The sequence below is a fragment of the Mobula birostris genome, chromosome 10 (genome assembly GCF_030028105.1).
Source record: "Mobula birostris isolate sMobBir1 chromosome 10, sMobBir1.hap1, whole genome shotgun sequence".
NCBI lineage: Eukaryota > Metazoa > Chordata > Chondrichthyes > Myliobatiformes > Myliobatidae > Mobula > Mobula birostris.
Genome location: NC_092379.1, coordinates 55,515,135 through 55,542,188, shown reverse-complemented (window position 1 = coordinate 55,542,188; position 27,054 = coordinate 55,515,135). Strand labels below are relative to the sequence as shown.

The 27,054-nt window shown below is 42.8% G+C and overlaps 1 protein-coding gene across 3 annotated transcripts in view; it reads left to right on the top strand.

Moving 5' to 3' along the window:
• The window catches only part of brwd3 (bromodomain and WD repeat domain containing 3), a 302,860-nt gene that overhangs the window by 269,191 nt on the left and 6,615 nt on the right, over positions 1 to 27,054 (top strand). For 2 of the 3 annotated variants that reach the window (XM_072270315.1, XM_072270314.1), the window contains exon 39: positions 16,793 to 16,951. In XM_072270315.1, coding sequence (XP_072126416.1) covers positions 16,793 to 16,951 — 159 coding nt within the window. Of the gene's footprint in view, positions 1 to 16,576; positions 16,952 to 27,054 lie in introns of those variants that run through there. The other variant, XM_072270316.1, reaches the window with a different exon arrangement.

Genomic DNA, 27,054 nt, shown 5'->3' with positions numbered 1-27,054 from the left:
TCATTGTGTTTGACTTTCAACTTCCCTCTGAATTGCTCCTAAATGACAAACTAATCAGTTGTTTCGAACTACACCTACGTGTGCAATAAAAATAAAATTAGGCAGACTACTTGGCATGGACCCTGCTTTCACATTAAGAGATGATCAAATAAGACATGGAGCTATTGAGTCTGGTTGGAGAAGTTTTGGCCTTTTCCTTGATAACGCAAGTCAATCTTTAGGCAGTTTGATTGACACAAAGTTTTCAATAAATTTTGAACATAGCATCTTTGGGCCCTGATATCACGTTTCCATTGCTGAAGATCCAGGTATTAGAACAAGCTATTCCTCTAGAAACCTTTAATACAGCTACAGTTCATCCAACAATGTGAGAAATTGCCCACCAAAAAAAAAGGTAATAGCTATCTTATCAGCAATACCATGGCAGAAAGGTCTCTTTCTGTGCTGTATCATTTATCTAGGGGAAGTGCCTTCAGTGATGTTGTTAGCATGAATTTTTTTTTCTTTTGTTACTGGTGAGTTTCTACTCAATGCAAATCAGGTGTAAAGGTGTTCATAACTGGACTGAGTGAGAGTTTTTGTCCAAACCTGAATAACAAAGTTAAATTCCAAACTAAAGTGAGATTGACACTCAATTTTGGTGTTAGGGAGACAAAACATTACGGGCTTTCCATCACAAGGCCAGAAGTGATAACAGATTCCATCCTCAATTTCTCGATGCATTATATGTGTTGTAACAAATCTGGACAGTATCCAGAATTAGGTAACTACTGGTGTAACATTTGCCACCATCAATATCTTGGAGATTATTATTGATCAGAAAGTTAATTTTGGCTAAAAGAGCAGGACTTACCATGGTAAATGACTTTCAGCAGAGCAGAGTATTCCATACTATGTGACTTCAAACATGCCAGCACCCTCAAAGTAAAAATCTCTACTTGCCTAAATCAGTCCTGAAACAATTCATTGCAGATCAGAGCACAGAATGTCAAGGGCAGTAAGCACATGGGAACACTGCCAATTTAATAATACAAGCTTCCTTGACTTAAAAACCTATTGCTTCTCCTCCATTATCATTGAACTAAAGTCCTGGAATTCTCATATCCAGTAAATTGTGAAAGATGCAGTGATGCTTTGATCAATCAGCAGAATATGATCTTTCAAAAACCATTTGATTCTGCATGGTCCCAGAGGACTGGAAGATTGCAAATGTCACTACACTCTTTAAGAAAGGAGAAAAACAAAAGAGAGGAAATTATAGGCCAGTTAGCCTATCCTCAGTGGCTGATAAAGTGTTTGGAGTCCTTTATTAAAGATGAGGTTTTGGGGTATGTGGAGACGAATAATAAAATAAGTCAAATTCAGCATAGTTTCTATAAAGGAAAATCTTCCTGACAATTATGTTAGAGTTCTTCGAGGAAGCAACAAGCAGGGTGGACAAAGGAGAGGCAGTGGATGTCATTTACTTGGATTTTCAGAAAGCATTTGATAAGGTGCCTCAGATGAGGCTACTTACATAGAAACATAGAAAACTTACAGCACAATACAGGCCCTTCGGCTCACAATGCTGCACCAAACATGTACTTACTTTAGAAATTACCTAGGGTTACCCATAGTCCTCTATTTATCTAAGCTCCATGTACCTATCCAGGAGTCTCTTAAAAGACCCTTTCGTTCCCGCCTCCACTGCCACTGCCAGCAGCCCATTCCACACACTCACCACTCTCTGCGTAAAAAAACTTAGCCCTGACATCTCCTCTGTACCTACTTACAAGCACCTTAAAACTGTGCCCTCTCGTGTTAGCCATTTTAGCCCTGGGAAAAATTCCTCCTTGACTTCCTCCTTTTCTGCAACCATGACACTTTCTATGATCGGCAGTGCCATGCCCCCACCTCTTTTGCCTCCCTCCCTGTCCTTTCTGAAATATCTAAAGCCTGGCACTCGTAAGTAACCATTCCTGTCCCTGAGCCATCCAAGTCTCTGTAATGGCCACAGCATCATAGCTCCAAGTACTGATTCATGCTCTGAGCTCATCTGTTTTCTTCATGATACTTCTTGCGTTAAATAGACACATCTCAAACCATCAGTCTGAGTGTATCCCTTCTCTATCACCTGACTGTCCTCCCTCTCGCACTGTCTCCAAGCTTTCTCTATTTGTGAGCCAACCACCTCGTCCTCCATCTCTTCAGTTCAGTTTCCACCCCCCAGCATTTCTAGTTTAAACTCTCCCCAACAGCCTTAGCAAACCTCTCTGCCAGGATATTGGTACCCCTCGGATTCAAATGCAACCCGTCCTTTTTGTAGAGATCACACCTGCCCCAAAAGTGGTTCCAATGATATAGAAATCTGAATCCCTGCCCCCTGCTCCAATCCCTCAGTCACACGTTTATCCTCCACCTCACTCTATTCCTATACTCACTGTCATGAGGCACAGGCAGTAATCCTGAGATTACTACCTTTGAGGTCCTGCTTCTCAACTTCCTTCCTAGCTCCCTGTCGTCTGTTTTCAGGAACTCCTCCCTTTTCTTACCTATGTCGTTGGTACTAATATGTACCACAACCTCTGGCTGTTCATCTTCCCACCTCAGGATATCGTGGACGCGGTCAGAAACGTCCCGGACCCTGGCATCTGGGAGACAAACTACCGTGCTTCTTTCCTGCATCAACAGAATCATCCATCTGATCCCCTAACTATAGAGTCTCCTATCACTGCTGCCTTCTTCCTTTCCCTACCCTCCTGAGCCACAGGACCAGACTCTGTGCCAGAGGCACGGCCACTGTTGCTTCTCCCAGGTAGGCCATCCCCCCCATCAGTACAAAAAAAGGAGTACTTATTGTTAAGGGGGACAGCCACAGGGGTGCCCCCTAGCATCTGACTCCTGCCCTTCCCTCTCCTGACTGTTACCCACTTATCAATCTCCCGAGGCCCCTGTGTGACCACTTGCCAATAGCTTCTCTCTAATACCTCCTCACTTTCCCTGACCAGACGAAGGTCATCAAGCTGCATCTGCAGTTCCCTAACGCAGTCCCTAAGGAGCTGCAGCTGGACGCGCCTGGTGCAGATGTGGCCTTCCGGGTGGCTGGGAGTCTCCCGAACATCCCACATCTGACACCCAGTACAGAACACCGGCCTCACAGACATACTTCCTATTTCTATTCCTCACAGGTAACTTGCCTCGCCTCAACCTGTTATCACCGAAGCCCTACCATTCTGCCTCAGATCACGCCGTCGATAACCGCTCCGCTAGGCAGTATCTCCCTTTTATGCCTGAACCTTGTCGGCTATTTAACTCATGATTGGTGCTCCGGTTATAGCCGTTGATAGGTCACATATAATGGACAAACGCTCTCAAAGCTCCCTTTTTTAATAAACACCGCCGACCTGCGAGAAGTTCCTCTTGGTAAAGCTCTGATGATTCTGCTGATAGGCCACGTACTTAACAAGAAAAAATCTGATGATGTTACAGAAAAGAAACTGGCATGGATAGAGGAATGGCTGACAGGCAGGAGGCAGAGAGTGGGAATAAAGGGGGCCTTTTCTGCTTGGCTGCCAGTGACTAGTAGTGTTCCTCAGGAGTCAGTATTGGAACCTCTACTTCTCACATTGTTTTTTCAATGATTTAGATGGTGGAAATGATGAATTTGTAGCAATGTTTGCAGATGATACAAAGATGGGTAGTGTTGAGGAAGCAATGCAGCAGGAATTAGACAAATTGGAAGAATGGGCAAATAAAGTGGCAGATGGAATACAGTGCTGGGAAATGTATGATATTGTACTTTTGTAAAAGGAACAATAGTGCAGGCTTATTATCTGAATGGAGAGAAAATTCAAACATCAGAGATGCAGAGAAACTTTGGAGACCTCATGCAAGACTCCCGGAAGTTTAATTCACAGGTTGAGTCTGTGGTAAAGAAGGTAAATGCAATGTTGGCATTTATTTTAAGGGGAATAGAATATAAAAACAAAGAGATAATACTGAGGCTTTATGAGACACTAGTCAGGCTGTATTTAGAGTATTGTCAACAGTTTTGGGCCCCACATCTCAGAAAGGATGTGTTGTCATTGAGAGAGTCCAGAGGAGGTTCATGAGGATGACTCCGGGTGTGAAGGGGTTAACATATGAGGAATTTGGCAGCTTTGAGCCTGCACTCACTGGAATGTAGAAGACTGCAGGGGGATCTCATTGAAACCTACCGAGAGTTGAAATAGGGTGGAAGTGGAGAGGATGCTTCCTATAGTAGGTGTATATAGAACTAGAGGGCACAGCTTCAGAATTTAGAACTTTTTAGGAACTTTTTTTAGCCTGAGTGGTGAATCTGTGGAATGCTCTGCCACAGACTATGGTGGAGGCCAAGTCCGTGGGTATATTCAAATCGGAAGTTGATAGATTCCTGATTGGTCGCAGCATCAGGGGATATGGTGAGAAAGCAGGTGTATAGGGTTGAGTGGGATCTGGGAACAGTCATGAAGAAATGGTGGAGTGCACTTGATGGGCTGAATGGCCTAATTCTACTCCTATTTCTAATGGTCTTATGATCCAATAAAAAAGTGATTGCATACCAAAGTGCTGCGATAGATGTTCCATTCCACCCAGATCTGAATTGCTACCTTGCAGTGAGAAAAACCAGAAGAAATTGGCTGTTTTAGCATGGGAAAAAAAACTTATCACCCCAAAACCATAGTAGTTTATTTTTAACAGTATTTCCCCCTACTCAGAGGTATTGATAGCATTATAGGGCATAGAACTAGCCCTTTGACCCAGTTCATCCGTACATCCCCACGTGCCTACATTTAACCCAAATCTTCTGTTAAACATTTCGTATCCATGTGATTGTCCAATTGATTTTTTTTCTGTTGTAATTGCATCTACCTCTACCACCACCTCTGGCAGCTAATTCTATATACCCACTACCCCCTGTGTGGAAAAACCTGCCCCTCAAATGTCTTCAGATCTCCCCATCCTCCCAACTCCAGTCATCTGAAACCTATCCTCCAGTAGAGAGTTTTAGACCATAAGATATAGGAGCAGAATGAGACCATTTGGCCCGTCGAATCGGCCCCGCCATTTCATCATGGTGGCAATGAATTGCACAGATTCACCACTCTGGCTAAAGAAATCCCTCCTCATCTCCATTCTAAAAGGACGCCCCTCTATCTAGAGGCTGTGTCCTCCGGTCATAGATTCTCTCACCATAGGGAGCATCCATGTCACAGTTGGCCCGAAATATTGGCTGTACTTGATCTCGTATTGGGAAATGAACCTGGTCAGGTGTCAGATGTCTCAGTGAGAGAGCATTTTGGAGATAGTGATCACAATTCTATCTCCTTTACCATAGCATTGGAGAAGGACAGGAACAGACAAGTTCGGGAAATGTGTAATTGGAGTAAGGGGAAATATGAGGCTATCAGGCAGGAACTTGGAAACGTAAATTGGAGCAGATGTTCTCACAGAAATGTGGAAAATATTCAGGGGATATTTGCATGGGGTTCTGCATAAGTACGTTCCAGGGAAAGGATGGTAAGGTACAGGAGCCATGGTGTTCAAAGGCTGTTGTAAATCTAGTCAAGAAGAAAAGAGGAGCTTATGAAAGGTTGAAAAAATTAGGTAATGATAGAGATCTAGAAGATTATAAGGCTAGCAGGAAGGAGCTTAAGAATGAAATTAGGAGAGCCAGAAGGGGCCATGAGAAGGCCTTGGCGGACAGGATTAAGGAAAACCCCAAATACGTGCGGAGCAAGTGGATAAGACATGAGAGAATAGGACCAATCAAGTGTGACGGTGGAAAAGTGTGTATGTAACCGGGGGAGACAGCAGAGGTACTTAATGAGTATTTTGCTTCAGTATTCACTGCGGAAAAGGATCTTGGCGATTGTAGGGATGACTTACAGCAGACTGAAAAGCTTGAGCATGTAAGGAAGAGGACGTGCTGGAGCTTTTGGAAAGCATCAAGTTGGATGAGTCTCCGGGACTGGACGAGATGTACACCAGGCTACTGTGGGAGGCGAGGGAGGACGTTGCTAAGCCTCTGGTGATGATCTTTGCATCATCAATGGGGTTCCAGCAGATTGGAGGGTTGCGGATGTTGTTCCCTTATTCAAGAAAGAGAGTAGGGATAGCCCAGGAAATTATAGACCAGTGAGTCTTTCTTCAGTGGTTGGTAAGTTGATGGAGAAGATCCTGAGAGGCAGGATTTATGAGCATTTGGAGAGGCATAATATGATTAGGAAAAGTCAGCATGGCTTTGTCAAGGGCAGTTTGTGCCTTACGAGCCAGATTGAATTTTTTTGAGGATGCGACTAAACACATTGAAGGTAGAGCAGTAGATGTAGTGTATATGGATTTTAGCAAGGCATTTGACACGGTACCCCATGCAAGGCATACTGAGAAAGTAAGGAGGCATGGGATCCAAGGGAACATTGCTTTGTGGATCCAGAATTGGCTTGCCCACAGAAGGCAAAGAGTGGTTGTAGATGGGTCATATTCTGTATGGAGGTCGGTGATCAGTGGTGTACAGCCTCAGGGATCTGTTCTGGGACCCCTACTCTTCGTGATTTTTATAAATGACCTGGATGAGGAAGTGGAGGGATGGGTTAGTAAATTTGCTGATGACATAAAGGTTGGGGGTGTTGTGGATAGTGTGGAGGGCTGTCAGAGGTTATAGTGGGACATTGATAGGATGCAAAACTGGGCTGAGAAGTGGCAGATGAAGTTCAACTCAGATAAGTGTGAGCCGGTTCATTTTGGTAGATCAAATATGATGGCAGATAGAGTATTAATGGTAAGACTCTTGGCAGTGTGGAGGATCAGAGGGATCTTTGGGTCCGAATCTATAGGACACTCAAAGCTGCTGCGCAGGTTGACCCTGTGGTTAAGAAGGTATACGGTGCATTGGCCTTCATCAATTGTGGGATTGAGTTTAAGAGCCGAGAGGTAATGTTGGAGCTATATAAGACCCTGGTCAGACCCCACTTGGAGTACTGTGCTCAGTTCTGGTCGACTCAATGCAGGAAAGATGTGGAAACTATAGAAAGGGCACAGAGGAGATTTACAGGGCTGTTGCCTGGATTGAGGAGCATGCCTTATGAGAATAGGTTGAGTGAATTCGGCCTTTTCTCCTTGGAGTAACGGAGGATGAGCAGTGACCTGATAGACGTGTACAAGATGATGAGAGGCATTGATCATGTGGATAGTCAGAGGCTTCCCAGGGCTGAAATAGCTAGCACGAGAGGGCACAGTTTTAAGGTGCTTGGAAGTAGGTACAGAGGAGATGTCAGGGGTAAGTGGGTTGCCGGCAATGGTGGTGGAGGCAGAAGCGATAGGATCTTTAAAGAGACTCCTGGATAGGTACATGGAGCTTAGCAAAATAGAGGGCTATAGGTACCCTTGGTAATTTCTAAGGTAAGGACATGTTCGGCACGGCTTTGTGGGCCTAAGGGCCTGTATTGTGCTATAGATGTTCTATGTTCTGTGTTTCTTTTCCATAGTTGCTGCCTGGCCTGCTGAGTTCCTCCAGCATTTTGTGAACGCTGCTGTTCCACCACTCAATTAGGACACCCCTCGTTTTTCAAAATTGCAGTGAATACAGGCCTAAAGCCATCAAGCACTCTTCATGTGACAAGCTGTTTAATCCTGAAATCATTTTCATGAACCTCCTTTGAACTCTCCCCAGTTTCAGTACATTGTTTCCAAGATAAGAACATAAGAAATAGGAGCAGGAGTAGGCATCCGGCCCATCGAGCTGCCCCGCCATTCAATAAGATCATGGCTGATCTGTCCATAAACTCAGCTCCATCTACCTGCCTTTTCCCCATAACCCTTAATTACCTTACTATATAAAAACCTATCTAACTGTTTCTTAAATATATTTAGCGAAGAAACCTCAATTGCTTCCCTGGGCAGAGAATTCCACAGATTCACCACTCTCTGGGAAAACAGTTTCTCCTCATCTCCGTCCTAAATCTTCTCCCCTGAATCTTGAGGCAATGTCCCCTAGTTCTAGTCTCACCTACCAATGGAAACAACTTTCCTACTTCTATCTTATCTATCCCTTTCAAAATTTTGTATTTTTCTATAAGATCCCCTCTCATTCTTCTGAATTCCAAAGAGTACAGTCCCAGGTGACTCAATCTCTCCTCATAGGTTAATCCCTTCATCCCTGGAATCAACGAGGGGCCCAAAAACTGTTCCCAGTTCTCTAAGGCCTCACCAGTGCTTTAAGAGCTCATGAAACTCATCAAAAAGGTTGGATTCGTCCTTGGCTACAACCTGGACTAGAAACATAGAAAACCTACAGCGCAATGCAGGATCTTCGGCCCATAGTGCTGTGCTAATCATGTACTTACTCTAGAAATTGCCTGGGGTTACCCATAGCCCTCTATTTTGAGGGCTTTGGACTCTTGAGTTTGTGGTGGAGAGGAGGTCACTGAACAATCTGTTATCCATTCTGGCACAATCTGGCACATCCTCTCCATGACCTACTGAATAAGCAGCAGAGCACTCTTTCAAACAGCTTCCTTCAGCTCCACTGTCAAGGATCATTACAGAAATTCTTTCCTATCGAATGCAATAAGCATATACAACAGTTCATCTCTGTGCGACAGGAGATCACATCATAGTACAATAGTCTCTGTTTTATTATTTCGTATATTATTATTGTGCATTGGTACATTATTATTGTGTATATTATTATTCTCTACTTTAGTTATTATCATTATTATTATATTTTTTTCACTGTAGAAGAGACTAGCAGTGTGCCAGATATTGATGGGTGTGAGGGGAGGGAAGTGAATGCAGTTTCTATGACAAAGGAGAAGGTACTCAAAAAGCTGAAAGACGTAAGGGTACATAAGTCACCCTGATCAGATGAACTGCACGCTAAGGTTCTGAAAGAGGTAGCAGTAATGAATGTGAAGGCATTAATAATGATCTTTCAAGAATCATTGGATTCTGGCACGGTGCCATAGGACTGGAAAACTGCTAATGTCAGTCCACTCTTTGAGAAAGGTAGGAGGCAGCATAAAGGAAATTATAAACCAGTTAGCCTGACCTCAGTGGCTGGGAAGGTGTTCGATTCAGTTGTTAAGGATGAGGTTATGGAGTAGTATTTTCAGAAGGCCTTTGACAAGGTGCCACACATGAGGCTACTTAACAAGATAAGAGCCCATGGAATTACGGGAAAGTTACATACGTGGATAGAGCGTTGGCTGATTGGCAGGAAATAGAGAGTGGGAATAAAGGGATCCTGTTTTGGTTGGCTGCCGGTTACTAGTGGTGTTCCACAGGGGTCCGTGTTGGGGCCGCTTCTTTTTACATTGTACATCAACGATTTGGAGTTTGGAATAGATGGCTTTGTGGCTAAGTTTGCTGATGATACGAAGGTAGTTGGAGGGGCCAGTAGCGCTGAGGAAACAGAGAGTCTGCAGAGAGACTTGGATAGATTGGAAGAATGGGCAAAGAAGTGGCAAATGAAATACAATGTTGGAAAGTGTATGGTTATGCACTTTGACAGAAGAAATAAATGGGCAGACTATTATTTAAATAGGGAGAGAATTCTAAGTTCTGAGATGCAATGGGACTTGGGAGTCCTCGTACAGGATACCCTTAAGGTTAACCTCCAGGTTGAGTCAGTGGTGAAGAAGGCGAATGCAATGTTGGCATTCGTTTCTAAAGGAATAGAGTATAGGAGCAGGGATGTGATGTTGAGGCTGTATAAGGCACTGGTGAGACCTCACTTGGAGTACTGTGGGCAGTTTTGGTCTCCTTATTTAAGAAAGGATGTGCTGACGTTGGAGAGGATACATTCACTAGAATGATTCCGCGAATGAGAGGGTTAACGTTTGTCTGCTCTTGGACTGTATTCCTTGGAGTTCGGAAGAATGAGGGGAGACATCATAGAAACATTTCGGATGTTGAAAGGCATGGATAGAGTGGATGTGGCAAAGTTGTTTCCCATGATGGGGGAGTCTAGTACGAGAGGGCATGACTTAAGGATTGAAGGGCGCCCATTCAGAACAGAAATGCGAAGAAATTTTTTTAGCCAGAGGATGGTGAATCTATGGAATTTGTTGCCATGGGCGGCAGTGGAGGCCAAGTCATTGGGTGTATTTAAGGCAGAGATTGATAGGTATCTGAGTAGCCAGGGCATCAAAGGTTATGGTGAGAAGGTGGGGGAGTGGGACTAAATGGGAGAATGGATCAGCTCATGATAAAATGGCAGAGCAGACTCGATGGGCCGAATGGCCGACTTCTGCTCCTTTATCTTATGGTCTTATGGTCTTACTTGGTGACACAGGGCAAGATAGGCTAAAGTCAGAAACGAGAAAATCTGCAGATGCTGGAAATCCAAGCAACACACACAAAATGCTGGAGGAACTCAGCAGGTCAAGCAGCATCCATGGAAAAGAGTACGGTTGACGTTTCGGGCTGTGACCCTTTGGTAGGACTGGAGAAAAAAAAGATGAGGAGTAGATTTAAAAATGGGGGAGGAGAGAGAGAAGCACAGGGTGATAGGTGAAACTGGGAGGGGGAGGGATGAAGTAAAGAGCTGGGAAGTTGATTGGTGAAAGAGATACAGGGCTGGAGAAGAGGGAATCCGATACAGAACAGAAGGCCATGGAAGAAAGGAAAAGGGAGAGGAGCACCAGAGGGAGGCAATGGGCAGGCAAGGTGATAAAGTGAGTGAAGGAAAAGGGGATGGGGAATGATGAAGGAGAGTTGTGGGGGGCGGCATTACTAGAAGTTTGAGAAATCGATGTTCATGCCATGAGGTTGGAGGCTACCCAGATGGAAGATATGGTGTTGCTCATCCAACCTGAGTTATGGCCTCATCGCGACAGTATAAGAGACCATGGATCAACATACTGGAATGGACAAAGTCAGCATGGTTTCATTAAGGGAAAATCTTGCCTGACAAGCCTGTTGGAATCCTTTGAGGTGATTACAAGTAGGATACATAAAGGGGATGCAGTGGATGTTGTATATTTGGACTTTCAGAGGGCCTTTGACAAGGTGCCACACATGAGGCTGCTTACCAAATTAAGAGCCCATGGTGTTACAGGAAAGTTGCTGTTTGGTAGGAGGCAGTGAGTGGGAATAAAAGGATCCTTGTCTGGTTGGCTGCCAGTGACTAGTGGTGTTCTCCAGGAGTCAGTGTTGGGACTGCTTTTTAGCTCTACAGTGGCATGCAAAAGTTTGGGCACCCCGGTCAAAATTTCTGTTACTGTAAATAGCTAAGCGAGTAAAAGATGACCTGATTTCCAAAAGGCATGAAGTTAAAGGTGACACATTTCTTGAATATCTTAAGCAAGATTATTTTTTTATTTCCATCTTTTACAGTTTCAAAGTAACAAAAAAGGAAAAGGGCCTGAAGCAAAAGTTTGGGCACCCTGCATGGTCAGTACTTAGTAACACCCCGTTTGGCAAGTATCACAGCTTGTAAACCCTTTCTGTACCCAGCTAAGAGTCTTTCAATTCTTGTTTGGGGGATTTTCGCCCATTCTTCCTTGCAAAAGGCTTCTAGTTCTGTGAGATTCTTGGACCGTCTTGCATGCACTGCTCTTTTGAGGTCTATCCACAGATTTTCGATGATGTTTAGGTCGGGTGACTGTGAGGACCATGGCAAAACCTTCAGCTTGTGCCTCTTGAGGTAGTCCATTGTGGATTTTGAGGTGTGTTTAGGATCATTCTCCTGTTGTAGAAACCATACTCTTTTCATCTTCAGCTGTTTTACAGACGGTGTGACGTTTACTTCCAGAATTTGCTGGTATTTAATTGAAGTCATTCTTCCCTCTACCAGTGAAATGTTCCCCGTGGCACTGACTGCAACACAAGCCCAAAGCATGATCGATCCATCCCTGTGCTTAACAGTTGGAGAGGTGTTCTTTTCATGAAATTCTGCACCCTTTTTTCTCCAAACATACCTTTGCTCATTGAGGCCAAGAAGTTCTATTTTAACTTCATCAGTTCACAGGACTTGTTTCCAAAATGCATCAGGCTTGTTTAGATGTTCCTTTGCAAACTTCTGATGCTGAATTTTGTGGTGAGAATGCAGGAAAGGTTTTCTTCTGATGACTCTTCCATGAAGATCATATTTGTGCAGGTGTCGCTGCACAGTAGAACAGTGCACCACCATTCCAGAGTCTGCTAAATCTTCCTGAAGTCTTTTGCAGTCAAACGGGGGTTTTGATTTGCCTTTTCTAGCAATCCTATGAGCTGTTCTCTTGGAAAGCTTACTTGATCTTCCAAATCTCCACCATTCCTGTTAAGCCATTTCTTAATTACATTACGAAGTGAGGAAACGACTACCTGAAAATGCTTTGCTATCTTATAGCCTTCTCCTGCTTTGTGGGCATCATTTATTTTAATTTTCAGAATGCTAGGCCGCTGCTTAGAGGAGCCCATGGCTGCTGATTGTTGGGGCAAGATTTGAGGAGTCAGGGTATTTATAAAACTTTGAAATTTGCATCGCCTGGCCTTTCCTAACGATGACTGTGAACAAGCCATAGCCCTGACAAGCTAATTAAGGTCTGAGACCTTGGTAAAAGTTATCTGAGAGCTCAAATCTCTTGGGATGCCCAAACTTTTGCATGGTGCTCCTTTCTTTTTTTTCACATTAAAATTGTATGAAACAAAAATAATACACTAATCTTGCATAAAATGTTGAAAAGAATGTTTCATCTTTAACTTTATGACTTTTAGAGATCAGTTCATCTTCTACTCACTTAACTATTCACAGTAACAGAAATTTTGACCAGGGGTGCCCAAAGTTTTGCGTGCTACTGTATATCAATGACTTAGATGATGCAATAGATGGCTTTGTTGCCAAGTTTGCAGAAGATACAAAGATTAGTGGAAGGGCAGGTATTGTTGAGGAAACAGGTAGGATGCAGAAGGACTTAGACAGATTAAGGGAATGGGCAAGAACATGGCAAATGAACTACAATGTTGGAAGATGCATGGTTATGCACTTTGGTAGTAGAAATAAATGTGCAGAGTATTTTCTAAACAGGGAGAAAATCCAAAAATCTCAGATGCAAAGGGACTTGGGAGTCCTTGTGCAGAACACCCTAAAGGTTAACTTGCAGGTTGAGCAGTGGTGAGGAAGCCACGTGCAATGTTAGCATTCATTTCAAGTTGTCTAGAATACAAGAGCAAAGATGTGATGCTGAGGCTTTATAAGGCACTGGTGAGGACTCACCTTGGGTTTTGTGAACAGTTTTGGGCTCCTCATCTGAGAAAAGATGTGCTGGCATTGGAGTGGTCCAGAGGTGGTTCACAAGGATGATTCCGGAAATGAAAGGGTTATCATACAAGGAACATCTGATAGCTGTGGCTCTGTATTCACTGTAATTTAGAAGGATGAGGGAGAATCTCATTGAAACCTTTTGAATGTTGAAAAGCCTGGACAGAGTTGATGTGGAAAGGATGTTTCCCACGGTGAGGGAGTCTAGGACAAGAGGGCACAGCCCCAGTGTAGAGGGGTGTCCATTTAAAACAGATGCTGAAAAGTGGTGAATTTGTAGAATTTGTTACCACAGGCAGCTGTGGAGGCTAGGTCGTTGGATGTATTTAAGGCAGAGCTTGATAGGTTCTTGTTTGGACACGGCATCAAAGGTTACGGGGAGAAGGCCGGGGAATACAGTTCAGGAGGGGAAAAAAGAATCAGCCATGATTAAATGGCAGAGTAGACATGATGGGCCAAATGGCCAAATTCTGCTCCTATGTCTTATAGTTTCATGGTCTAATTATTATTTATAATTATTGATAAGTGTGTTTTTAAATGTTGCTATTGATCCCACTCGGCATCAATAAAGTAGTAAGTCTCAAAATTAAATCCTTGCTTTTATATTTTTTATATTTTTTATAAATTTTATAAATATATTTTCATATTTTTGTACTTTTGTTCACCACAAGTTTGAAAGTTGCTGGAAGTTTCTGAAAGACAGTTTACTTTCATTTAGAGATTAGAGATAGACAGCATGGAAGCCAATCTGCATGAATTTGAGTTTCTCTGAAGAGGGGACCAAGAAAGTTCATGTGATTAGGGCAGTAGACATTGTCAAAGACCATTCTGAAGTCTGTGTAGTCTGTGCAAAGGAAGTGTAGGGTGCATAATTAGTAACTTTAAGTCTCTGGTACTCTGGGAAAATTACTATGATCATCCACCTGATTATGCTCCTCAAAATTTTATAAACCGCTGTCATGTCTCTTGCTCCAGGGAAAATAGGCCGAGCCTATCCAATCTGTTTTATAACTTCAGCACTCCAGTCCAGGCAATACCTTTGTGAATTTTTTCTTGCTTAACCACATCCTTCCTATGGCATGGTGACAAGAGGTGCACACTATATTTCAAATGTTTCTTACCTGCATCTTGTACAACTGTTCAGCATGGCATTCGAGCTCTTGTACTTAAAGCCATAGCCATTAAAGGCAAGCATGCCATATGCTACCTTCACCATCACGTCTATCTGTGTCACCGCTGTCAGGGGACTATATACTTGTAAGCTTAAGTCTTCTGCAACAGTCCCCAGGGTTCTGCCTTTCACTGCATGTCCTTTCTGACCAACTATCATGTGAGACTTACCAAAGACCTTGCTGAAGTCTGTGTAGACAATATCCACTGCCCTGCCCTTATTCATCCTCTTGGTCACCTCTTCAAAAAATACTCAGATTTGTTAAAATATGGTTTCCTATGCAAAGATACTTTAATTCTTATCCTTTCAAAATGCAAATAAATTTTGTCTCTCAGGATCCGTTCCACTAACTTTCCCACCTGTAGCTAACAAAGATAGGTGCCACAGTAGTGTAGTGGTTAGCTCAATGCTATTACAACTTGGTGTGCCAGAGTTTGGAGTTCATCTCTAAGGAGTTAGCATATTACCTCTATGATTGAGTTGATTTCCTTCAGGTATTCTGGATTCCTTCCACAGTCTGAAGACGTACTTGTTAGTAGGTGAATCACAAACAAAAGAAAATATGGAAACACTGGAAATCGAAGCAACACACAAAATGCTGGAGGAACTCAGCAGGTCAGGCAGCATCCATGGAAAAGAGTAAACAGTTGCAGTTTCATGCCGAGACCCTTAATCAGAACTGGCCGCTGAGTTCCTTCAGCATGTTGTGTGTGTTGCTCCGTTACTGAAGAATTGGTCATTATAGATTGTCCTGTGATTAGACTAGGGTTAATAGATGGGTTACTGTGACTCATTGGGCTGGAAGGGCCTGTTTGGTATTGTATCTCTAAATAGCTAAATATGCAAAAATTTCTGTGACAGCTCCAATTTTCACTCGCTTCCACGATATCTTCGGATACACCTGATCAGGCCTTGTTGATTTAACCACATTTTTGCACTTAAAGATTGTCCTCACTATTTTAGTAATGTCAACACATTTCAGATCATTGTTCTCTTTCCTGAGCTGACTAATTTCCATGTCCTTGCAAACATTAAACACCAACAAGTATTAATATAAGATGTTGCCCGTCTCTTATCTGTTATCTCTGCCTCCCCATCACCGCTCGTCCCTCCCAGCTTGCTCCACCCAACATGCCCCTCTGGTCAGTCTTTATACAGCAGCGTGTGTGCTTCTGTTCAAAAAGCAGTGATGTTTGTCACTGATAGTTGGCAACAAATAAGCAGTAAGACTGTCTTGCTTACTGCAGTGTCAAGCATTCAGGCTTGGTGATGCCAGAGACGACCGGGAGTGAAAATGAAACAATTTCACTACTTCGTTATTGAAGTATTATTCATTACAAAGAATTTGAAAGTGCCAACAATCATGTTGAATGTTGTAATACAAATGAAGATTCAGAGGATGCAAGCGTTGAAAGCATGTATGAAGTCAGTCCACTTGGTGTCGGTGCTGATTTTGTTCATTTACACTAAGTGAATTCTTCTGTCAACGGTGGTTGTTGTCTGGCGTATCTGACAGTGACAGGAAACCTGTGCTGCAGATTTTTTGTTTGAGTGGAAAAGCCATTGCACTGGGGCAATTCTGCTCTCTTGACTTCAGAAGTCCAGATTCAAAGATACGAGTCGTTGTCACAACTGGGGTCTTCCTTGGTTGCATTGTATGACTAGGACCTCATTTGTGCCTTTCGTACCCTTTTGGTATCTACGGAATGTTGCAGAAAGGCCTTCCTGGTCGTTGGATCGCACTGTAGATTTCATCTGCCCAGTCTGCCAGAGGTGGCTTCGCATACTAGGACAGGCGTGTTCTTGTTTCACGGGGGGTATGAGACCCAACAACTATCCTCATCTGTTCTAGCCTGTTGAAGTGGTGTATAGGGATGTGGTCACTGTCGCATGCAAACAGCTACTTGGAGCCACAGATAAGAGCTGAGTGTTCAGTGGAGACCAAAGGTAAGTGAGCTACCCTAGATTGGACATGACAAGCCCCTTCACCAGAGATCCTATCCCTCCCTGGACACCCCATGCACTCTGTCGATAACTATTAGGTACTAATACACAGTTTTATAGTACTTAGAGCGCATTGATAGTGTCCTAATTTGTTTTGTATTTCATTTGAATACATAATTTGTTACTCAAACATAGTTCATTTTTTTCTATCTTTTTAGCTATTTCCATAAAACTTCAGCTAATTGGAGCAACCAGTATGGACCAAATATGTTGATCCTGATGTGTCCCAATTGACTGGAATCCATTGTATTTGCAGAAGAAACTACTATTGAATAATTTATGAGGGCAAATTGTATTTGTTCCTCTCGTCAGCAATGAAGTCTGATAACAGCACATACAAATATATAGACTCACAGACCTTTTTAAATTTTCAGCTTCAGAAATGGATGAACTTTCAGGACGATTGAATATTGATGTTATGCAGCCACAGGTATCACCACAACCTGAGTGGGATTTGCAGAACAGAATTGAAAGTGATTCAGAGTCTGAAAGTACAAGCATAATGAGGAACATAGCTACACCAATAAAGCAAGGTAATGGAAAATAAATCCATATCTTGAAATTCAAGCACTTTGGTCTTGGAAGGAAATGAGAAGTTTCTAATGCTCTGCACCTCAAAATAACACATGTTGCCATTGCAGTAGTCCCTGTCCAAGCTCTCAATATGCTCCTGGCTATGCAGAAAATAATAGCTACAGCATGGGCTAACAGGAAACCATTCACAAACAAGAAAATCTGCAGATGCTGGAAATCCAAGCAATACATACAAAATGCTGGAGGAATTCGACAGACCAGGCAGCACCTATGGAAAAGAGTACAGTCGACATTTCGGGTCTGAGTTCCTCCAGCATTTTATGTGTGTAACATGAAACCGTGTTGCTATTGAAACTTTGAACCAATGTATTTTTATACAATTTGATAAGGACTTATAAAATCATCTTTATTTGTCTTTGGAGCTTATATTGTGTTGTCCCTTGCTCTGCCCAAGAGAATTCTGCTGTGAGTGAGTTGCTCTTTCTGTTTTAGAGGATAGTGATTTGAAGGATTGTATGGATTAGAACAGTGGTCCCCAACCACCGGGCCGCAAAGCATGTGCTACCAGGCCGCGAGGAAACGATATGAGTCAGCTGCACATTTCCTCATTCCCTGTCACGCACTGTTGAACTTGAACATCGGGTTGCCAACTGTCCCGTATTTGCTGGGACATCCCGTATATTGGGCTAAATTGGTTTGTCCCATACGGGACCGCCCTTGTCCCGTATTACCCCCGCTAAAGTAGAGCGTTCCTATGGAACCTTTCGTGCTGAAATGGCATACGGCAAAGTAGCAATTACCATTAATTTATATGGGAAAAATTTTTGAGCATTCCTAGACCCAAAAAATAACCTACCAAATCATACCAAATAACACATAAAACCTAAAATAACACTAACATATAGTAAAAACAGGAATGATTTTATGAATACACAGCCTGTATAAAGTAGAAATAATGTATGTACAGTGTAGTCGGGAAGATTAAGCCAAAACCGAGTTGTGGGAAAAAAATCACGCATGCACACACAGGTGCCCGCGCAAGGCTTCATAGTCATGGTAATCTTTCTCGGGGTAAACCCAAGGGTCCCGTATTTGACTGCTACTTTTGTCCCTTATTTTGAGAAAGTTGGCAACCATAACTGTAAAAGACATGCTGAGGTGAGTGTAACTCTACTTTAACACCACCCCCGCCACCCCTGGTCGGCCAGGTAGCAAGAATATTGTCAATATTAAACCGGTCCGCAGTGCAAAAAAGGTTGGGGACCCCTGGATTAGAAGAAAAGAGGATCTCCTGTCCATAGATCCCTCAAAGTTGTCACTCAAGTCGATAGGGTGGCTAAGAAGGCATATCGTGTGTTGGCATTCATTAGTTCGGGGATTAAGTTCATAGCCATGACGTAATGTTGCAGTTCTGGTCACCTCATAGAAAGATGTGGAAGATTTAGAGAGGGTGCAGAGAAGATTTATCAGGATCAGAGAGTATGCCTTATGAGGAGAGGTTGTGCGAGCTAGAACATTTCTGTTTGGAGCAAAAGAGAATGGGAGGTGACTGAGTAGAGGTGTATAAGATGATAAGAGGCATTGATAGAGTGGAGAGCCAATGCTTTTTTACCCAAAGCAGAAGGGGGTTTTAATGTTAAGGTGGTTGGAGGAAAGTATAGGCGGATGTCAGAGGTAGATTTTTTTTTTACACGGACAACAGTGGGTGTGTGGAATGCCCTGGTAGACTGGAGGTCTACAGATAGGCAGATGGATGAAAAAGAAGTATGGAGGGCTATGTGGGAGGGAAGCATTAGATTGATATTGGAGTATGTTAAAAGGTCGGCACAAAATCGTGGGGTCAAATGGCTTGTACCGTTCTAAGTTCTAAATGTTGAATCAAATGAATTGGACATTGTTGTAAGATTGCTGCCCTCATTTAAGTATGAATCGCTCTCAGGGTCACCCTCAGTGCTGTTTTCCCAATGGTATGGAAGCAGTTCTCTAAACTGCAGTTAAGTTTGTAAATTCCCTGCTTCAGAACTCTCCACTCAATCAATGTGTTCAGGTCAGATAAGAAATCTTTCTCAAGATTGGAACTCAGTCTTTACAACAGAATTTTAAACATTTATATGGAATTTAACTATTGTAGTTGGAACACTGGCACACCAGGGGCTTGGGGTTTGTTATTGATGGACATATTTGGGGGACAAAGAGTTCCACATGATCATACACAGTCAGTGCAGTCTTTGCAGAGTAGCCTGCAAAACCTTGCTCATGATCCCACACAAGTACAATTTATTTTGTCAGCTTTATTAGTCAGTTTTGTATTTACCTCCATTTTTAGATTTTACCATATGATCTTTATTTCTCTAGTTCATCATTCTTTCAGTCCCTGCAAAACTGTGGATCTTCTCTGACTCTGGCTTTGAAATGCCATACTGCATGGACACAGGTCATTCAATCCACCATGTCACACTAACCGATGGACATCCATTTGTATTAGTCCTATTTTCCATTACTTGTCCCGTGGCCTTCAATGCTTATGGATTCAAGTGCTATTCTAGTCAAATTCCATATGCATTTCTGCTTCCATCATTCACTCAGGCAATGCAGTCCAGGTACTCACTGCTCTCTGGATGAAAAAGGTGTCCCTTTACATAAGCAGAAAGGATTACTGCAACCTACCCTATCTGTATCCCTCATAGCTTTATATATCTCAATCATGACCCCTTGTAACCTCCTTGTTTTCAACTATACATGCAACACCAGGGACAATGAATTTTCTTTTGTTGATTGAACATGACAAATTTAAAATGATGCCAAAATATTATAAAAGCTAAGAAATTACTGTAAATTACCTTTGAATCACCCAATCTCAATGCAGCATTCTGTTCTGAAATCTTATCCACATTTATGATTATCCTTTCAACAAGTGTACAATTGATGGTAGCAAGCTTGAAGATTAGTAAATCCAAAATGATCTGTTGGAAAGTGACTTTTGTAGGAACAGGAACCTGGGGAGAGGGGGGTCCATTAGAAAATTGGGAAAAATAATGCATTTAATAGAAAAACCATAGAAACTACAACACACAAACAGGCCCTTTGGCCCTTCTTGGCTGTGCCGAACCATTTTCTGCCTAGTCCCACTGACCTGTACACGGACCATATCCCTCCATACACCTCCCATCCATGTATCTGTCCAATTTATTCTTAAATGTTAAAAAAGAACCCGCACTTACCACCTCGTCTGGCAGCTCATTCCATACTCCCACCACTCTCTGTGTGAAGAAGCCCCCCCTAATGTTCCCTTTAAACTTTCCCCCCCTCACCCTTTACCCATGTCCTCTGGTTTTTTTCTCTCCTTGCCTCCGTGGAAAAAGCCTGCTTGCATTCACTCTATCTATACCCATCATAATTTTATATACCTGTATCAAATCTCCCCTCATTCTTCTACGCTCCAGGGAATAAAGTCCTAACCTATTCAACCTTTCTCTGTAACTGAGTTTCTCAAGTCCCGGCAACATCCTTGTAAACCTTCTCTGCACTCTTTCAACCTTATTTATATCCTTCCTGTAATTTGGTGACCAATGCTGAACACAATACTCCAGATTCGGCCTCACCAATGCCTTATACAACCTCATCATAACATTCCAGCTCTTATACTCAATACTTGATTAATAAAGGCCAATGTACCAAAAGCTCTGTTTATGACCCTATCTACCTGTGATGCCACTTTTAGGGAATTTTGTATCTGTATTCCCAGATCCCTCAGTTCTACTGCACTCCTCGGTGCCTTACCATTAACCCTGTATGTTCTATGTTGGTTTGTCCTTCCAACGTGCAATACCTCACACTTGTCAGTATTAAACTCCATCTGCCATTTTTCAGCCCATTTTTCCAGCTGGTCCAAGTCCCTCTGCAGGCTCTGAAAACCTTCCTCACTGTCTACTACACCTCCAATCTTTGTATCATCAGCAAACTTGCTGATCCAATTTACCACATTATCATCCAGATCATTGATATAGATGACAAATAACAATGGACCCAGCACTGATCCCTGTGGCACACCACTAGTCACAGGCCTCCATTCAGAGAAGCAATTCTCTACCACCACTCTCTGGCTTCTTCCATCGAGCCAATGTCTAATCCAATTTACCACCTCTCCATGTATACCTAGTGACTGAATTTTCCTAACTAACCTCCCATGCGGGACCTTGTCAAAGGCCTTACTGAAGTCCATGTAGACAATATCCACTGCCTTCCCTTCATCCACTTTCCTGGTAACCTCCTCGAAAAACTCCAACAGATTGGTCAAAATGACCTACCACGCACAAAGCCATGTTGACTCCCCCTAATAAGCCCCTGTCTATCCAAATGCTTGTAGATTCTGTCTCTTAGCACTCCCTCCAATAACTTACCTACTACTGACGTTAAACTCACCACCCTATAATTTCCCAGATTACTTTTCGATCCTTTTTTAAAACAACGGAACAACATGAGCCACTCTCCAATCCTCTGGCACTTCACCCGTAGACAGCGACATTTTAAATATTTCTGCCAGGGCCCCCGCAATTTCAACACTAGTCTCCTTCAAGGTCCGAGGGAACACTCTGTCAGGTCTCGGGGATTTATCCACTTTAATTTTCCTCAAGACAGCAAGCACCTCCTCCTTTTCAATCTGTACAGTTTCCATGGTCTCACTACTTGATTCCCTCAATTCCATAGATTTCATGCCAACTTCCTTAGTAAATACAGACGCAAAAAACCTATTTAAGATCTCCCCCATTTCCTTTAGTTCCGCACAAAGCCGACCACTTTGATCTTCAAGAGGACCAATTTTATCCCTTACAATCCTTTTGCTCTTAATATACTTGTAAAAGCTCTTTGGATTATCCTTCACTTTGACTGCCAAGGCAACCTCATGTCTTCTTTTTGCCCTCCTGATTTCTTTCTTAAGTATTTTCTTGCACTTCTTATACTCCTCAAGCACCTTACTTACTCCCTGTTTCCTATACATTTCATATAACTCCCTCTTCTTCTTTATCAGAGTTGCAATATCCCTTGAGAACCAAGGTTCCTTATTCCTATTCAATTTGCCTTTAATCCTGACAGGAACATACAAACTCTGCACTCTCAAAATATCCCCTTTGAAGGCTTCCCACCTACCAATCACATCTTTGCCAGAGAACAACCCGTCCCAATCCACGCTTTTTAGATCCTTTCTCATTTCTTCAAATTTGGCCTTCTTCCAGTTCAGAACCTCAACCCTAGGACCAGATCTATCCTTGTCCATGATCAAATTGAAACTAATGGTGTTATGATCACTGGAACCAAAGTGCTCCCCTACACAGACTTACGTCACTTGCCCTAATTCGTTTCCTAACAGGAGATCCAATATTGCATCCCCTCTAGTTGGTCCCTCTATATACTGATTTAGAAAACTTTCCTGAACACATTTTACAAACTCTAAACCATCTAGACCCCTAACAGTATAGGAGTCCCAATCAATGTATGGAAAATTAAAATCCCCTACCACCACAACTTTATGTTTCCTGCAGTTGCCTGCTACCTCTCTGCAGATTTGCTCTTCCAAGTCTCATTGACTATTGGGTGGTCTGTAATACAATCCCACTAATGTGGCCATACCTTTCCTGTTTCTCAGCTCCACCCATAAGGGCTCAGTAGACAAGCCCTCTAATCTGTCCTGCCTGAGCACTGCTGTAATATTTTCCCTAACAAGCAATGCTACTCCCCCACCTTTCATTCCTCTGCCTCGATCACATCTGAAACATCGGAACCCTGGAATATTAAGCTGCCAGTCCTGCCCCTCCTGTAGCCAAGTTTCACTAATTGCTACAACATCATAATTCCACGTGTCAATCCACGCCCTCAACTCATCCGCCTTCCCCGCAATACTCCTAGCATTGAAATATATACACCTCAGAAGATTTTTACCACCACTCACAACCTTTCTATCAGCGGATTTGCTTAAACTTTCAATATCATTTATTTTCACCCCAGCCACACTGTCAGCTCTGGCACTCTGGTTCCCATCCCCCTGCAAATCTAGTTTAAAGCCTCCCCAATAGCACTAACAAACCTCCCTGAAAGGATATTGGTCCCCCTGTGGTTCAATTGTAACCCGTCTCTCTTGTACAGGTCCCACCTGCCCCAGAAGAGGTCCCAATGATCCTGAAATCTGAAACCCTGCCCCCTACACCAGTTCCTCAGCCACTTGTTCCTCCTCCAGAGCATCCTATTCCTACCCTCACTGGCACCTAGCACAGGTAGCAATCCTGAGTTTACCACCCTTGAGGTCCTGCTTTTCAAATTCCTACCAAGTTCTCTGTACTCACTGTCCAGGACCTCTTCAATCTTCCTTGCTATGTCATTGGTACCGATGTGCACCATGACATCTGGCTGGTCACCCTCCCACTTCAGAATGTCATGCAATCGATCAGAGACATCCTTGACCCTGGCACCTGGGAGGCAACAAACCATCCTGGATTCTCTGTCATGACCAGTTGTATTGAGCTGGTTGCCTGCAAAGTGTGTGCATAAAATGCTTTTAACTATGATAAATCTATCAGGATTCTTTGAGGAAATTACAGGCAGGACAGAGAAAGGAAGCCAGTAGAACTGAATTTGGATTTTCAAAAGGCCTTTGACAAGGTGCTGCATATGAGGCTGCTTAACAAAATAAGTGCCCTTGATATTACAGGATAGACACTAGCATGGACAGAAGATTGGCAGACTGACAGGAGGCAAGTAGGAATAAAGGGGGCGTTTTCTGTTTGGCTGCCAATAGTGTTCGTAGGGGGTCAGTTTTGGAACTGCTTTCTTACATGTTGTATGTCAATGATCTGGATGAAGGAATTAATGGCTTTGTGGCCAAGTTTACGGACAATACAAAAATAGCTGAAGGAGCAGGCAGTGTTGAGGAAGCAGGGAGTCTGCAGAAGAACTTAGACAAATTAGGAGAATGGGCAAAGAAGTGACAGATGGAATACAGTGTAGGAAAGTGTATGATCGTGTACTTTGGTAGAAGAAATAGATTATTTTGTAAATGGGGAGCAAATTCAGAAATTGCAGGTACAAGGTACAAGGTCCTAGTGCAGTATTCCTTAAACATTAGCCTGCAGGTTGATTGGTGCTAAAGAAAGCAAATGCAATGTTAGCATTCATTTTGAGAGGACTAGAATATAAAAGCAAGGATGCAATGCTGAGGTTTTATAAGGCATCGGTCAGACCAATATTTGGTGTATTGTGTGCAGTTTTGTGCCTCTTATCTAAGAAATGGCTTTGGAGATGGCCCAGAGGAAGTTCACTGGAATAAGACCATAGGAGCAGAATTAGGCCATTTGGCCCATTGAGTTTGCTCCATCATTCTATCATGGCTGAATTATTATCCCTCTCATCCCCCATTCTCATGCCTTTTCCCTGTAACCTTTGATGTCCTTACTAATCAAGAAATTATTGATCTCCTATTTAAATATATTCTATGTCTACCCACAAGGATTTTATATCATCCAATCCTGTATCGCCTCCTTCTAAAGAATTGATTTCATTTTTACCAACAGAGCCACGCCACCCCCTCTGCCTACCTGCCTGTTCTTTTGATACAATGTGTATGCTTGGATGTTAAGTTCCCAATTATGATCTTCTTTCAGCCATGACTCAGAGATGCCCACAACGTCATATCTGCCAGTCTCTTAACTGCACCTCAAGATAATTAACCTTATTCCATATACTGTGAGCATTCAAATAATAACAGCTTTAGTTATGTGTTCATTGCCCTTTTTGATTTTGCCCCCATGTTACACTTCAGCCCATCTCTGACTGCAATTTTGCTCTGTCATTTGCCTGTCCTTCCTCACAGTCTCACTACACACTGTATCTATTTGTATACCAATTGCCCCATCCTCAGCCCTGTCACTCCAGTTCCCACCACCCTGCCAATTTAGTATGAAGAGTGCTTGATAGCTTGGGGCCTGTACTCAGTGGAGTTTAGAAGAATGGGCGGGGGGTGGGGGGGGAAATCTCATTGAAACCGATTGAGCATTGAAAGGCCTAGATAGAGTGGATATGCAGAAGATGTTTCCATTTGTGGGTGGGTCTAGGATCAGAGGGCACAGCCTCAGAATAGAGGGACATCCATTTAGAACAGAGATGAGGAGGAATTTATTTAGCCTGAGGATGGTGAATCTGTGGAGGCCAAATCATTGGGTATATTTAAAGCAGAGGTTGATAGGTTCTTGGTTAGTATGGGTGTCAAAGGTTACAAGAAGAAGGCAGGAGGATGGGGTAGGGAGGCATAATAAATCAGCCATGATTGAATGGCACAGCAGACTCATTGGGCAAATAGCTAACTATGCTGTTACGGTTATACAGGCTGTAGGTACTTCATGGGTCGGGCAGTATCCGTGGCAGTAAATAGATCATCATTTTGGATGGAGATCTTTCAACAAGACCCAAAATGTTGACTGCCTATTTTCATCCATAGATGCTGCCTGACATGATGAGTTCCACCAGCTTTTTGTTACTCTAGATCAGTCTCTTATCACTGCACATGACAAAACAAAAACTTTAGTTTTCTACATGGTTTACCTTTTGTGTACTAATTCAATAAAAAGATTTAAAAAGAAAGAAAAAAAAAGTAGAATGTGCAGCAATCAAGTAACTTTTACACTAACTTTTCACGTGTTGCAATTCCTAATGTTATTGGATAACTGTGATACCACTGGTAAGGAATGTGGGTGACTGTTGACAAAAGTCTAATTTGGAGCATCAGAGGGAGGTAAGTCAAAAACCACTGGAAGTATTGAATCCAGTTTACTACCTCATCATGCATACTAAGCTACTGAACTTTCTTGACCAAACTCCCATGTGGGACCTTTTCAAAGGCCTTACTGCTGTCTATTTGGACAACATCTACTGCCTTTCCTTCATCAACTTTCCTGGTAACATCCTCGAACGCACAAAGCCATGTTGATTATCTGTAATCAGGCCTTGTCGATCTGTATATTTATACAGTGAGTCAGGTTGCTTAGAATACCTTCTAATAATTTTACCCACTGCTGACAACAGGCTCACTGGCCTACAGTTTCCCAGTTTTTCTTAATCAACAGAACATTAGCTATCCTTCAATCCTCTAGGACCTCACCTGTGGCTATGGTGTTTTAAATACCTCTGCTAGGCTCCTGCAATTTGTACACTAGTCTTCCACAAGGTGTGAGGGGATGTCTTATCAGACCCTGGGGATTTATTTTATTTTATTTATACACCCTAATTTGCCTCACAACAACAAGCATCTCCTCCTCTAAAAACCGTATGTGGTTCATGAGTTCACTGCTGTTTTACTTGAGTTCTATAGACTTTGTGTCTGTCTCCTGAGTAAATACAGATGCAAAAGTCCATTAAAATCTCCCCCATGTCTTTTGGCTGCATAGATGGAAGATCTCGCTGATCTTCAAGAGGATCAATTTTGTCCCTTGCTATCCTTTTGCTCTTAATATATCTGCAGGTGCTCTTGGGATTCACCTTCACTAGCCTGCTATAGCAACCTCATGCCTTCTTTTAGCTTTCCTGCTTACCCTCTTAAGTGTTATCTTGCATTTCTTGTGCTCCTCAGGTACCTCATTTGTTTCTTGCTGCCTGTACCTGCTTTGGCAGGGTCTCAATATCTCTAGAAAACCAAAGTTCCCTAAACCTGTTAGCCTTGCTTTTATTCTGACAGGAAAGCACAAAGTCTGTGCTCCAATTTGACTTTTGAAGGCCTCCCACTTACCAAGCTTTACTTGGACAGAAAACAGTCTGTTGCATTCCACACTTGTCATGTCCTTTCTGATACCATTGAAATCGGCCTTTCTCCAATTTAGAATCTCAACCAGAGGACCCAGTCCTATTTTTCTCCCTAATTATCTTGAAACTAACGGCATTGTGATCACTAGATCCAAAGTGTTCCCCTGACTCCTGCCCTGTCTCATGGGAAAACTAAATTTGCGCTGTCTCTAGCAACACACATAAAAGTTGCTGGTGAACGCAGCAGGCCAGGCAGCATCTCGAGGAAGAGGCACAGTCAACGTTTCAGGCCGAGACCCTTCATCAGGACTAACTGAAG